Source organism: Petaurus breviceps, unplaced genomic scaffold, assembly GCF_028583685.1.
Source record: "Petaurus breviceps papuanus isolate PSGF00001 unplaced genomic scaffold, PetGlider_PUasm1.0 90330, whole genome shotgun sequence".
NCBI lineage: Eukaryota > Metazoa > Chordata > Mammalia > Diprotodontia > Petauridae > Petaurus > Petaurus breviceps.
Genome location: NW_027187219.1, coordinates 1,782,178 through 1,796,213, shown reverse-complemented (window position 1 = coordinate 1,796,213; position 14,036 = coordinate 1,782,178). Strand labels below are relative to the sequence as shown.

At 42.5% G+C, this 14,036-nt stretch overlaps 1 protein-coding gene across 6 annotated transcripts; it reads right to left on the bottom strand.

Moving 5' to 3' along the window:
• Nucleotides 1-2,021: 2,021 nt before the first annotated feature.
• LOC138177083 (membrane-spanning 4-domains subfamily A member 4A-like) lies at nucleotides 2,022-12,830 on the bottom strand. 6 transcript variants are annotated; one of them, XM_069108071.1, is made up of 8 exons: nucleotides 12,647-12,830; nucleotides 10,170-10,286; nucleotides 9,226-9,421; nucleotides 5,970-6,098; nucleotides 5,014-5,070; nucleotides 4,283-4,444; nucleotides 2,788-2,889; nucleotides 2,022-2,238 (listed from the first exon to the last, which is right to left on the bottom strand). In XM_069108071.1, the coding sequence occupies exons 3-8, from the start codon at nucleotides 9,403-9,405 to the stop codon at nucleotides 2,101-2,103; spliced, it is 768 nt and encodes a 255-aa protein (XP_068964172.1). In that variant the 5' UTR covers nucleotides 9,406-9,421; nucleotides 10,170-10,286; nucleotides 12,647-12,830; the 3' UTR covers nucleotides 2,022-2,100. The 6 variants fall into 6 exon arrangements, with proteins under 6 accessions (XP_068964172.1, XP_068964171.1, XP_068964170.1 ...); XM_069108070.1 differs by lacking the exon at nucleotides 10,170-10,286 and having other exon boundaries at nucleotides 12,624-12,830; XM_069108069.1 differs by lacking the exon at nucleotides 10,170-10,286.
• Nucleotides 12,831-14,036: the final 1,206 nt, after the last annotated feature.

Genomic DNA, 14,036 nt, shown 5'->3' with positions numbered 1-14,036 from the left:
TTATTGATGGAGACACAATGAAAAACTAATACACAGTCCCAGATCTGAAAGAGCTCACATTCTAATGGGGAAGACAGCATGTAACTACTTAGGTGCATACAAAATTTATTTGTCACATAATCCTCACACAGGCATCTGCGCTGACTTTCACCCTTGATTATTTTGCTCAATGAAACCCTGAAGAAAGTTAGAGGACATGGATATCAAACAGTACTATTTAATATTCTCCAAGTATGCTAGGAGATAACTTACATAAAGCTTAAAATAAAACAAGGTTTATGGGGAGAATTTGTCCTGTGATGGAGCTAAGAATATTGGGCTTCAATTATAGATTCTCTTATATGCTAAAAGGCAGCAAAATGCAGTGGTAAGAGTACTTGGCTGGGGTGGCTAGGTGGCCCAGTGAGTAAAGCTCAGGCCCTGGAGTCAGGAGGACCTGAGTTCAGATCCGGCCTCATACACTTAACACAAAAACTAGCTGTGTGACCTTTGGCAAGTCACTTAACCCCAATTGCCCTCCAAAAAACAAACCAAAAAAAGAATGCTTGGCTGGATGGAAAAAGACCACTTGGGAAGTTGGCCATAGCGTTTACTTAAAGTTGTGTGTCTTTAGCAAAGCTTTTAGTCCTCTCTGTAGAAGATTTTCACCAATTTCATGAAAGAAGCCAAAAGAAGGGACATGAGTTACTTTCTCTCATAAAACAGGGAAATAGTTGGTATGGTGGAAAGAATGCCAGATTTGGAGACAATCTCTTAAGTTTGAATCCCAGCTCTAAGATAATAATTGTGTCAATCAGGGAAAGTCTCAACTTCTCTGAGCCTCCTTTTTTTTCCCTCTCTAATATGAAAGGGTTAAACTGGACAATGTCTAAGCAAGTATCAGGGGTAAGAATTTCATTTCTAGTGTAGAGATCCTTCTCCTGTACCACATTGAAGCAGAAAGTCCTCAAAAGGAGACTTTGGTAGTAGAAGAAGAAGAAGTTCTAAAGGAGTTTGTGATTTTGTTGGCAACTGGGGGTCAGGAAAAGATGAAGAAACTTTGAGATTAGGGTCAGTTTCTCTACCAATGGCTCTCCGACAGGAAAGCAAGGTGGAGACGGGAGGTCAGAGGTTAGAGGAGCCACAAGAGGGCCAAATATCAAAAAAGATGAAGCCCCTAGCACTGGAGATTAAATCAATGTATCTTCCTATCTTCCAGCAATACCACTTCTAGGGCTGTATTCTAAAGAGATCATACAAGTGAAAGGAAGATCCATTTACACAAAAAATATTTATAGCAGCTCTTTTTGTGGTGGACATCAAGGGGATGCCCATCAATTGGGGAATGGCTAAACAAGTTATGGTATATGAATGTAATGGAATACTATTGTGCTATAAGAAATGAGGACTTCATAATAACTTCATAATAACCTTGAGAAACTTATATAAATTGGTGCTGAGTGAGGAGAGTAGAACCAGGAGAACTTTGCACACAATTATAGACACATCGTATGTGTGATGACTAATTTTGATAGACTGGGCTCCTCTCAACAATGCAAGGTTATAAGACAACTCCAAAAAACTCATGATGGAAAGGATATCCACATCCAGAGAAAAGAACTATGGAGTTTGAATGTAGATTGAAGCAAACTAATTGCTCTCTCTTTTGTGTTTAGTTTTCTTTCATTCTTTCTTTCTCGTTGTTCACCTCATTGGTTATCATTCTTCTTTACAAACTGACTAATGCTTAATTTGAAGGTATTTGTAGAGCCTATTTGCATGCTGCCATGGCTGGGGGGGGGGGGGGTGCAGAGAAGGGAAGAAAGGAAGGGGGAAGAATTTGGAACTTAAGGGATTGTGAAACTGTTGTAAACTAAAAGTAGATAAACAAATTGAATAAAATAAAATTGGGGGAAAAAAGAAATCAGTGTTGTGAGCAAACACTGACATTATCAAGGGATTTTTATGAAAGAAAGGAAAGAGGAAGTGAGGAGTCCATCCCCAAAGCCATAGGGGACTATTAGCAAATAAATCCAGGAAACCATAATTAATTTGTTTTATTTTTCATTAAGAAACAGCTAGCGAGGCAAAGAACCTTCCCTGAGAACAAGGAAACGTGATCTAGATGAAACTGTCAGGATAGCTTCCTGGAAATGCACTTGTGTCAGCAGCTGGGCTCTGAAGTGTGGTCCCTCCTTTGCAGGCTTCAGCAGCTGGGTTTTCTATCACGTAGGGTGGGGGAGGCATGAAGACAGTGACCTACAAGGCCAACAGAAAGCCCGCACATGAGTCCCCCAAAGGTGTGCAGGAATAGAGCTGAAGGGATTGTAAGGGCAGAACATTTCTAGCAACTTCACCTTTATCCTAAGGCTGAAGCCCTGGGTAAATGAGACTGGAAGGGTGGCACTGTGAGGGCACTGGGGAACCAATTTCTCGTGTCCTGCCATTCTTTGCACTCTCCTCTCTTCCCTCCACCTTTCTAGCTAATGACCACCTTCCCCTCGGGTCCTCTCACTCTTTCTCCAAGTTCACTTTTAGTAGGATTGCTCTCTGAACTCACCTAAAATAGGGGGAGAGAGGTAAAAAACTGACCCTGTGATTTTCTTCTTTATATAGACTGAATACCAAGATCTGAAAGATGCGCCAGGAATCCCAAGACAACCCAAATATCCCTAGTTAATGAGACTTAAGGATATGACTTCAGTCCCCTCTCTTGTGCCTAAAGAGACCTACCTCCTGACCCCCCAAGCAGCAGCCTCATTGCACATTCCAAAGTGACCAGGGCACCACATGACTTCAGCTACTTACCTCACTCTGGCCACAGCAGCTTATCTTGCAGCCAAAGCCTGAGATGGTGAGGGAGACGATAAATTCCAAAATAGTTAGGATCAGAAGAATAACATTGATTCCCTGGAAAGAGGAACCAAACAGACAATAAATGGTGAGAGGTGGATATAGGGACCCACTTCTGACAACCCAGGAAGAAATGAGGTAAAAAGGAGTGTTGAGTGGGGCAAGACAGGAGGACTTTTTCCTGAAACAAAATTTAAGACATTCATTAAGCTCTTGATAAATCTTAAAGTATAATGTGAATGATATGTATTATTATCATTAACAATAATGATACATCATATGTCAGTGGCATTTTGAGATCCACACAGCACTTTCCTCACAATAATCCTGTGTGATATATTGTGCAAGTAATTCCATCCCCATTTTGCATGTCAGCAAACTGAAGCTCAGAAATGCAAACTGGGCTGCCTATGATCCCTTAAGTGTTCTTCCCTTGTGTTCCATTCCATACACAAACTAGGCTGGTATCCATCGGGGTATGTCATGGATTCTCAGCACAGGTTTATTTGATAAAGAAAACCCCAAATACCCTAAAAGGAAACAGAGTTCTAACCAGGTTCAATTTCTGTGTCTGTTTTCCTCCCAGATTTGGAAGCTCTGGGTTGCTGAAATCATCAGTAACTCCCTGGGGGCAGCAAGCCCCCACTGCTGCCTGCAGTCACCACTCAGAGACCTGATCAGGACTTAAGAGTTTATCATCCACTAAGGAATGGGGAAGTGAGCAAGGACGTGGTTAGAAGAGCTCTTGCTCCCCAAATGTGCACCTAATCTCTAGTTCCAGACTTCATTATATTCTGATCTTTATCACTGGCTGAACTCAATCCTCTTTCCTGATCTCCATCTAGGCTCACTTTAGACATACTCTAGCCTCAAATCTTTCTCTACTCTCTCCTTTTTCAATGGTCTTCCCTGTACCAACAACCAGCCAGGAATAGGCTCTAGTAAACCCCATGTTTCTCTGCTGGAGTCCTGTTCCTTCAAGATCCATCACAGTTGGCATTCACTCCTTAAAGATTGTCTTGACTCACCTCCCCCTTCTTAAGTGAAAAATGAGTTGTCTCTTTTCCACTTCCCCAAGCTTTCTTTCAAAACCACCTGACCTTTTTTGTGTCACACACCCAGGGCAGACTTTACCACCTCACACATGGTGATGATTGATTGATTGTTGTTGTTGTTAATTTCACCAAATTGATGGGAATGAATTCAATGGAATGGAAATGTCCATTGCTTTTTAACCTTTGGAGTTCCCAGAATTCACATTTCTGACTCAGACAGCAGGAATAAAGCCAGAAATATTGGGTAATTTCCTCTTGTTTCTCAACCCAAGGAAACCACTTGTCCTCAAAGGTTCATACCTCTACAGAAGCCTAAACGTCTCTGCCCTGACCTGTAGAGATTGTTAGCTCCAAAGATCCATGATCATAATTGACCCCAGTTTGGAAGTACTCACCAGTAATACAGATTGACCAAAGGCACAGACATCATAGTTACTTTCTTCGTGACAATAATAGTGGTAAATGTTATCCATCACTACCAAGTTGACTGAGAAAAGGATGATTCCCAGCCCAGCCACCACTGAGCTAACAATGTTCATTGCCAGGCTGCTTTGGATCTGAAAACATGTAAGAAGGGTCAACCCATTAACACACAGTTATGGAGTTGGTACATGTATTCAGTCTTGTTCAAGACTCACATGTGCATCCAACAGCAACAAGAGAAAGATGCATCTATTGAGTGCATACTATGTATTCGAGATAGTACATCAGGCACTGGGAATGCGAGGACTAAGGGAGAAGATGCTCAGTTCTCAGAATCCTTCCATTCTACTAAGCAATGCAACCTGTGTATGGGAATCCTTTTTTACACAAAGATAACTGAGGAGGTCAAGGGAGCTGAAAAGTCAAGAGAATGATTTTTCCTTCTGCCAGTATGACTGCAGGATCTACCAGGCAGTCATCTGAATAATGGGAGAGCAATCAATAGTGATTCATCTCCTCTGTGGTCCTCAGTTACAAGCCCAGTCATGTGTCATAGACCAGGCAAGCCTACTATAGCCCAGACAAGTGTTGCTGAGACCCTCTCTCAATAACACTTCCATTTTCCCCTCCCCTTTCAGAGGGCACAGAAAAGATCAGAACTGTCTTCCTCTTGAGCTGCAGAGAAAAAGGGAAGGTCACTCACCAGAGTATTTGTGGTTCTTTTCTCTGCAGCAATGGTGAGGGAGCCAGAGATGATGAACTATGGGCAGAACAGGGAATAAATCAATGCCCTAAAACTTCCATTTCTGTCCCTACTGTGCACACTTTTACACAGTTAGTCACTAAGACCTGCCTCTCCCATCCCTGAGAACTTAATGTCTCTTATGGATCCATCATACCCTCCAGGAGCCTCCTAAAGAGTTAGACAAAGAGTAAGTAAAGAGGGCTGCCTTCTTTCATAATGAGAATTAGCACAAATCACTCTGAGGTCAAGTAACCCTGCTAAAAAGGAAAATAGTGCTAGCCTCCTATGGCTTAGACTTGGTGAAAGTTGGAGAAGAAAGAGAAAAAGAGACAGAGGGAAAGGGAGTGAGTCAAAGGTGACTGATTTTGCATAAATGTAGAGCACCCCTAATAGGTCTCAAGAGTTCTGGTAGCAAATCATAAGGGTGAATATACCCATGCACTTGGCTTATGACTAGGACTCTGAATGACTTTGTATGATAACCACATGACCACTGCTCTGGGAAAACATGACCTGATAGTATAATAATATATTGGGTGTGTGAGACAGCCCAGAGAACTATGGGGAGTCCATTCTTCTCTAAGGCTACAATTAAGTAAATAAAAGTGTTACACATATCATTTTTAAAAGGAAATGAGATGCTTATGAGCTTCTCTGGAGAGTGACTCAAAATTCACTCTAGAATCACAGTCAATGAGCAGGGATATGAGAATGAGATATAGATATGTGTGTATACACATTTGTTTATGTATGTATGTTTGTGTATCAACCCTTCCCCAAATCCACCACTGGAAATATTGAAAAGGAAACCTTGAGTACAGGAGACATGTTGCTGGCACCCAGGTTCCTACTTGCCTTCTAGGTACAAAGGAAACACTCTACATTTCAGAATCAGTGTCACTAACTTTACTCACAAATGCTGTTCCCCAGAATATGTAGCCAGTGTAAAACAGAAAAGAGTCGTGTCTATAAGGATCCAAAACAATCAGAGCGAGAATCATTCCTAAGCTGAAGTTCATCAGGGCGATCATGATCTGTACGGTCTAAAAGGAAAAAGGATTCTCATGAGCATACAGAGGACTGATTCACTTCTCTCTAGAAATGGAGGCAATGGTCTTCTGCCTTCCTCAAATGCCTGCCTTCCTTTCCAGAATCTCACTGGGCCCTGGCAGGAGTCCACAGTATCTGGCAGGTAGCAGAGGCTTAATGAAAGTCTGTAACTGGTTAATTGATTAATTGCTTGGGAGAAGTGGGAGCAATCCCCAGATCTAGTACTTAAAATCTCTATAAATTGGGACAAGTCCCTTCCTCTCTCTAGGTCTCAATTTCCTCATCTTTAAAATGAGGACTTTGAACTAGAAGATCTATAGTCTTGTCCAACTTGAAAATCCTCTAAACATGTGTGTGCAAGAGAGGCAGAGACACTCAATGGAGAGAGAACTCTCTGAAGGATCAGGAAGATCTAGGCTGTGATCTTCCTATCTCTTACATATAAATACTAGCCATGTGGTCCCAAACATATCATTCAGCTGCTAATGCCCCTGGTCACTTTGTAAGATTACAAATGGATCTGCGCTGGTAGAGGGGATGTCCTCATTGACACTTCTCTACAACAATGAAATCATAGCTCCAGATTATAAATTTAAGTTTTTTATTTTAAAATTATTGAGTTAATTTTTAAACTATTTTTTTAATTCCAAGATAATTTCTATTTAGTACTTAGCAAATTTCTAAGGTTTACAAATTTGAATGATTATTCTCAGTAAGGAGAAAATGAAAGGCATTGTGGCATACTAGAAAAACAGCTGGCATTAGAGTCCCTGTGATCTGGGTGAAAATCCTGCCTTTGACCTGTACTGGTTTCGGGATCCAGGGGAAGTCACTTATCATCACTCTACCCCAAATCCCCTCAGAGTCACTGCCTATGAATATGTTGTAGAGTCGGTGCCAATTTTCATTAATAAAGCATTTTCCCCCTTTAGGAGCATTTTACACCAATGAGATCACAGGTTTACTCCAAAACCAAGAGAAAGAGTGTCCGCTAGCATAGCTTTTGTGGGCTTTGTTGGCAGGTTTTGAAAGAGAACCCTATCTGGAAAACTAGTATAACTGAGTGTTTACTTCCCGTTCACTGCCCTGCCTGGGTTCAATTCCATGAAACAAGATGCCCCTGCTAGGATAATCATTTCTAGATAGAGACATGCTGCCAACTCAAGCCTGGATTGACCCTGCCTAACCTCGGCTTCCTCTCCTCTCTGTTTGGAGGGATTAAGGGTGGAGAACCAAACTCCTCCCAGGACCTTCCTTTCTAGAGGGCAGACATCGGACTCTCAAATCACTCTGCTTTGCTTTGCTGCCCTACCTTGCTTCAGATCCATGGAACAGAAAAGTCCCTTTCCTGAGCTGGGTACCTTCTGGTGTCCCAACTCCCCCGTCTATGTTTTCCTGCCTCCTGATATGTTTCATCTCTTTCTTTAGATTGTGATCTTTGAATGCAGGGATTCTTTATTTTTATTAATTATATCCCCAGTAATTAGCACATTGTAAGCATTTAATATGTTCATTGAATTGAAGTAAGCCTAAAATAACCACTCTCTCTAGTACATGGGCTACTGACATCCTTGAAAGTTAGTTTACCTCTCTGTGCCCAAGTCAGACTGTCAATCAATAAACACTTATTAAGCATTAGTTAATAATTTAATAAATTGTACTTAATAATTCGCTTTCCAGGAAGGGGATAAACAAAAATGGAACTTAATTAAATAGTCCTAAAGGATTCGTGTAATTCCCTTTCTGCTCTCAGCTGTTTCAGATTGTTGCCTTGGTCTTTTACTGGTTCAACGAACCAGCTCTTTCCAGGATATAGGAATACAGTAGAGAAACTCCAAATGAGGAAGCCAATGACTCAGTTATCAGCGTGGTCATTTATCCTTCAGAAGTCGACAATCCCCCAAATTTGGATTTGATTCAATATTCTGTTGATTGTCTAGACTTAATTGATGTAACAAATAATGTTAGTGCAGATTAAACTTTAAAATGTGTCCTGCATACATTTTTTCACAGAATCCATTATTAAATATTTACACCCCTGACCCTGAACCAAAAAAAGATGAGGAGAGATCAACAGAAAGGTCTATCACATGGACGGTATTGACACATAAGGAAATGTTCCCTTTGGTTTTAGGATCTCACCGTTGAGAGATATCCTGTTTATTTTTTCTTCCTTTCCCCAAGTGCCCCTTGCCTTCCTACCCTATTCCCTGCTAGTCATTCTTATCTGACATCATCACAGAGAAGAGAATAGGAAAAAAACAGAAATTTCACCAGAAATCCCTACTTTATTCCCTAGGACAACGGGAAAGGGCAGATGCTCCAAGGCATCAATTTATAGATAGCCATTTATCCTTACCTCCATAGTCAATGGGAACATCTCTCTTTTACTTCCCTACCACCCTGACTAAATTAAAAGGAGTCTAGACTAGGGCCACACAAAGTTGGTACAAAGCCCTGGGTCTTCTCTAGGTCCAACTATGGCACTGTTCAGAGCAGGGCATTCAGAGAGCGTGCTAATATCTATCCCTAAGACTGAATAAATATATCCTAACTGCATGGAGCCATTCCCTGGCTCTACTAAGCCCTGAGAAGGTCACATAGCTGAGGCAGCCTAGAGAATCAAAATAGCACTGAATTTTAAGAAAAGAAATGTATTCAGATTGTGAGTACTACTCCTCAATACCTGCACACCAGCAAGTCACTGAATCTCTCTCATTCACCCACCTGTAAAATGAGAGATTTGCCTGAGATGCAAACCCTGGGAAGAGTATTGGGATTGGAACCATTTACCTGGGTTAAAATAGTGGTCTCTTATGTATTATCTCTATGACCTTAGACGTCCCTCTAACTCTGCCAGAGCCTCAGTTTCCTCAACTCTAAAACAATGGGGGAAGAGAGGAGTAAAGGATTTTGAAGTTTATTTCAGATCTCATGGTATAAAAATAAAATCTTAATAATTGTTAAGGTAGCTTAATCATCCCACTAGCATTCCTCATGCTCTAACTCTTTGCCAGACACTATTGCTGCAGATACAAAAGCAAAAGCAGCTTCCTCTGGCTGCCAAATCTACAAACTCATAAGTTACTCCCAGCTAGAAACATATGAATATGCTCTCACAAGGAGTAGGGAACTCTGACTGACCCCCAGTGTCTTGGGTTCTGCTTTCAGGAATTTCTGCAGGGGTGCTTTCGGTTTATAGAGTTGCACAGGTGTCTGCACTGGCCCCTGTGAGAAGGAGATGAAACCGGGCTGAGGATAGGATAAGATCATTCCCTTTGGAGTTTCCTGGGAGTCCATGAGGCCACTGGTGGTGCTATAAGAAGACAAGAGAACTCAGCTGAAACACAGGCTCAATATGCCTCCTTCCCCCCACCCAAAAGAAAGTTGAAATGGTAACCCAAAAAAGTTCATACTTTCTTGGGCCACACAAAGAGAAGAATGCCTGGAATAATGAAGTTGACAGTACCGCATTCTTCTGCCCATATCAAATCACAACTGGATTATTGTATTCCCTTTGCAGTTGCACGTTTTAGGAAGGGTCTGATAAGCTGGAGAGCATGCAACAGAGGACAGCCAGGATGATTAAGAGCTTGGAGACTATGCCATATTATGGTTGATTAAAAAAATGGGGAATGATTAACCTGGAAAAAAAGATTTATGCTGTTGAAAGGATAAAATGAGGAAATGGGTGTGAAAGACCTTGAAAGACAAGAGGTCCCATCTTTCACAGGGGAAGATAGTGCTCCTGAATAGCCAACATAGGACACATGCTATGAAGATTATTTTTTCCAACTGTGGGTATGGATTTGCTTCATCCTGGGTATGACCAAAGAGGCACATGGACAAGGGTGTTGAGTTCTGTGCCTAGATCAGAACAAAGTGAAATGTCCTGCATGGGGTTTGAGGCTGATTGTCACCATGTGCATGTGTGTCCCAGACTAGAAGGGCTTGGCTATCACTTCGACTCAGGTCCAGGTTCTATAGAGACTTTGAATGTTACCCCCAGAGGTATTCAAGGGAAGTAAACCTAAAAAGCTAGTGCACTCAACTTTGGAAACAACCTTCCCTTGGATGAAGATGCCTGGATCGTCAGGTGGATGGGTGAGTGAATCTTCAATGCATCGTCCTCTTTCTAGCAGACCCAGATGCCTGTAATATGCTCCATCCCATCTAGAGATCTACCAAGACACCAGAGTCCATATAGCAAGGACAACCTTGCCATCTACAAGACATTACATGCCTACTCTCCTATCCCCTCTCTTCACTTATGCTCGGGGAATAATAATCAAATCAGTATTGCCACTTACTGGTCCTTATGAAGACACAGCATTGGGGGTGGCTAGGTGGCACAGTGAATAGAGCATCGGCCCTGGAGTCAGGAGGACCTGAGTTCAAATCTGGCCTCAGATGCTTGACACACTTACTAGCCATGTCACTTTGAGCAAGTCACTTAATCCCAATTGACCTCCAAACAAAAGCAAAAAAAAAAAAGGCACAGCATCTTATGGTCTTAGAGAGTCACAAACTCATGACTGCTGAATTCTAAACACTCTTTCCCTGCCACCATTTGCCTGTGTATCTTGATTCTCTTAGGACAATTGGGAATGTCTCAATATTTTAAAAAATAGTCCCCCCCCATGTAACATACTTAGAACAGTGCTAAGCACCTAGAGGCCATTTAATAATTTTTTTTTAGGCAATTGGGGTTATGTGACTTTACAAGGATCACACAGCTAGTAAGTGTCAAGTATCTGAGGCTGGATTTGAACTCAGGTCCCCCTGACTCCAGAGCTGGTGCTCTATCCACTATATCACCTAGCTGCCCTCAATTAATAAATTCTTGTTGATTGCTTGGTTGATTGAGAGGGAACTAATGGATACAAACATTTGGGTCATTTGTTTTACTTAAAGGTTGCTATGAGAAACCAGATTTAACAAATCACCCATTTGTGGCCATGAAAATGAACCAGTCGGGGCAACCAGGTAACACAGCGAGTAAGAGCACTGGCCCCAGTGTCGAGATAACCTGGGGATTGAATCCAGGCTCAGACACTTAGCACCACATGCACAAATTACTGACCATGTAATCTTGAGCAAGTTACTTAACCCAAATTGCTTTAAAAAAAAAAAAAGAAAATGAACCAGTCAATATTTCCATCCTCATCCTATGCCAGGAGTAGGCAAGGCACAGAGCCCACAGATCAGATCTTCACTCCAAGGGAGAAGCAGAACAGACTCCTCCCAATTACCCCCTTAAAGTGACAGGACTCTCTCAGGGGAGTGGGAAGGCCTAAGAGGATGAAAGGGGTCCATCCTATTCTGATGCCTTGACTCCACAGATCCTTTACTACATCTGTAGTAAAGAGTCAAGTCCTGGGTTCATCTGTGCTTTGGGAAAAGGGGCAAGAGAAGACAAGCCCTTCATTACCCAAAGCTTACCTGTGTCTGGGAAGAATAGATGGACTATACAAGAGAATTCATAAAAAAGAAATCTATGATATACCTCTGGAAAGCTCTAAGAGAAGGGAGTCCTTTGGGAGGTCAGGGAAAAAAGAAGAGAGATTCCTGAGTGACCAGGAAGCCAAACTTCATGGTCATTGCAGACCTTGAAGTGAGCTTTATATTAATTAGTTAAATCCTAAGAGTAGGAAAGTGGGAAGGGAAGGTTTGGGTATGAATTTCTCTGGCCTCTGACCTCTAATGTCCCCTCCCTTCCATCCCTCTCAGAGATGACAAAGGGCCCATGATCTGCACTGAAGGAGTGGTGCTTAAGTGGGAGCTAAGGCTCTGTCTCAGGAGAACCAGCCCTCAAGACATTTCTCCCTTTCCCAGCATTAATCCCATTGGCACAATGAAATGTGGGGTTGTGGGGCAGCTAGGTGATGCAGTGAATAGAGCCCCAGCCCTGGAGTCAGGAGGACCAGAATTCAAATCCACCCTCAGACACCTGACCACACTTACTAGCTGTGTGACCTTGAGTAAGTCACCTAACACCAATTACCTTGCCTTCCCCCCTCAAAAAAAAAAAGAAATGTGGGGTTGCTTGTCTCCAAAGGAAAGGGGAGATTTCATCAACATCATGACCCAACTTGTCAGCTCACTGCTGCAAAATGTTTGTCCCTAGTTATACCTGAGAACCAGGCAATGAGTTCTGGGCTGAGAAATTCAAGGCAGAAGGAGTTCCAAGACAGCATGAACCATACCCGTTGTACCTAATGCCCAGGGAATATCTAGAGACTTCTGGCTGCTCCTGAGCTGGAAGTGTTTGCCTATTCTCTTCAGAGGATCTCAGCCTGGGCAAAATCAGAACTGCAAGGTCCAGTGGGTCTCTGCTTACAGACCCAAGAACCTTTATCTTCATGCTAATACAACCCAGACTGCTCTGTCTCTGACCCAAGGGTAGGAGGCACAGCTGACTGAAAAGATTGATCAGACCCAAAGACTTGAACACTCCTTCCCACTAAAGGCCCCCTTGGATCCCTCCCATCCCCATCTTCCCTGGGTCTTAACTTCACCTCAAAGCAGAGATAGGAATCACCTGAAGTGCCTGCCTGTCCAATCGGATAGGTTTTCCAGGGTCTCCTGGTCTTCAAGTCTCCCTCCTCACACACTGCCTAGTCAATGGATGGAACTTCACTGAATAGGAAATTCTCTCCTGAGGTTTCGCTCTGGGCTGTCCTCTTGCTTCCCCCTGACACATTGCCCTTCCCCCTACAGTTTTCTGTGCCTTAAAAGATGCTGATAATAATTATAACAAGCAGAGTTTCTCAGCGTGGTGAATTGTTTCATTTCCAACATAGGAAGTAACAAATAATTCCTCTTTTTTGTCTTTGCGAAAGATATTTGTTCTTGTTTTATTTTTTTAATTTTGGTCATGAATTTAACAGCTATAAACCATAACAAAGATTTTAAGACATGAAAAAAGAATAAGGGAAAGGACTACTTAGGAAACCCTAAAAAGCCATCATAGCGGGGGTTTTTTTTTGTTTTTTGAAGAACTATATTATACATGACCTTTCATATGCGTGTGTGTGAGACAAAAGCCAACAAACACGCAAAAGCTTAGTGATATGTTGGACACTGTGCTCATGGATGGAGGGAGATACAAAGAAAATGAAACACACCATCCTAACTCTGAAAGAGACTATGCTTTAATGGGGGAGCCAACTATTGGAAACACCCAAGATAAATAGAGTGTAAATGCAAAGCAATCTCAGATGTGGGGGGGGGGGGGGGGCTGGAGACGGGGTGAGGGCATTTGGACAGAGGAAAGAAAAAAGCTTACTGCAGAAGGCTGAATTCAAAGTGAGACCTAAAGGAAGCCAGAGGAGCCAGGTGGAGACGAGGAAGGAGAGCGTTCTTAGCGAGCCCAGTCAGTGAGAATCCAGGAGTCAGGACACGGGGTTTGGCACTCCAGGAACAGCAAGAAGGGCAGTGTAATCTCTCTCCTGCTTCCCCCTGTCCGTTTTTTTTCTCCCACTTTCATCCCTATTGAAATTTGATGAAGAATTTTTTTAAATTTTCTCGTGCTTACGTGACAGAATGTGGGCACTTCTTTCTCATTCTGGCAGCCAGGTGGTACAGTGGGTAGGGGTGACTCCAGGCCTGGCACACTACCCTCCATGCCACCTGGGCCCCGGGTTACCATTGCCTGAAGTAACTATGGCTGCTTAGGCATTTCTTCGGTCATGTCCTGCTGTTCATGACCTCCGACATCCTCTAATTTTAAAGTCAATTTTCCAAATGTGAAAAGGTATGCTGCTCTGATGTGGGATGAAGATCAGACCTCCATCTTCACACGTTTATTCTCAGCATCATCGTTTTTGAGAAGGTAGTATCTCTGTGTGTCTCTCTGTCTCTGTCTCTCTCTGTCTCTGTCTCTGTCTCTCTGTCTCTCTCTCTCTGTGTCTCTCTCTGTCTCTGTCTCT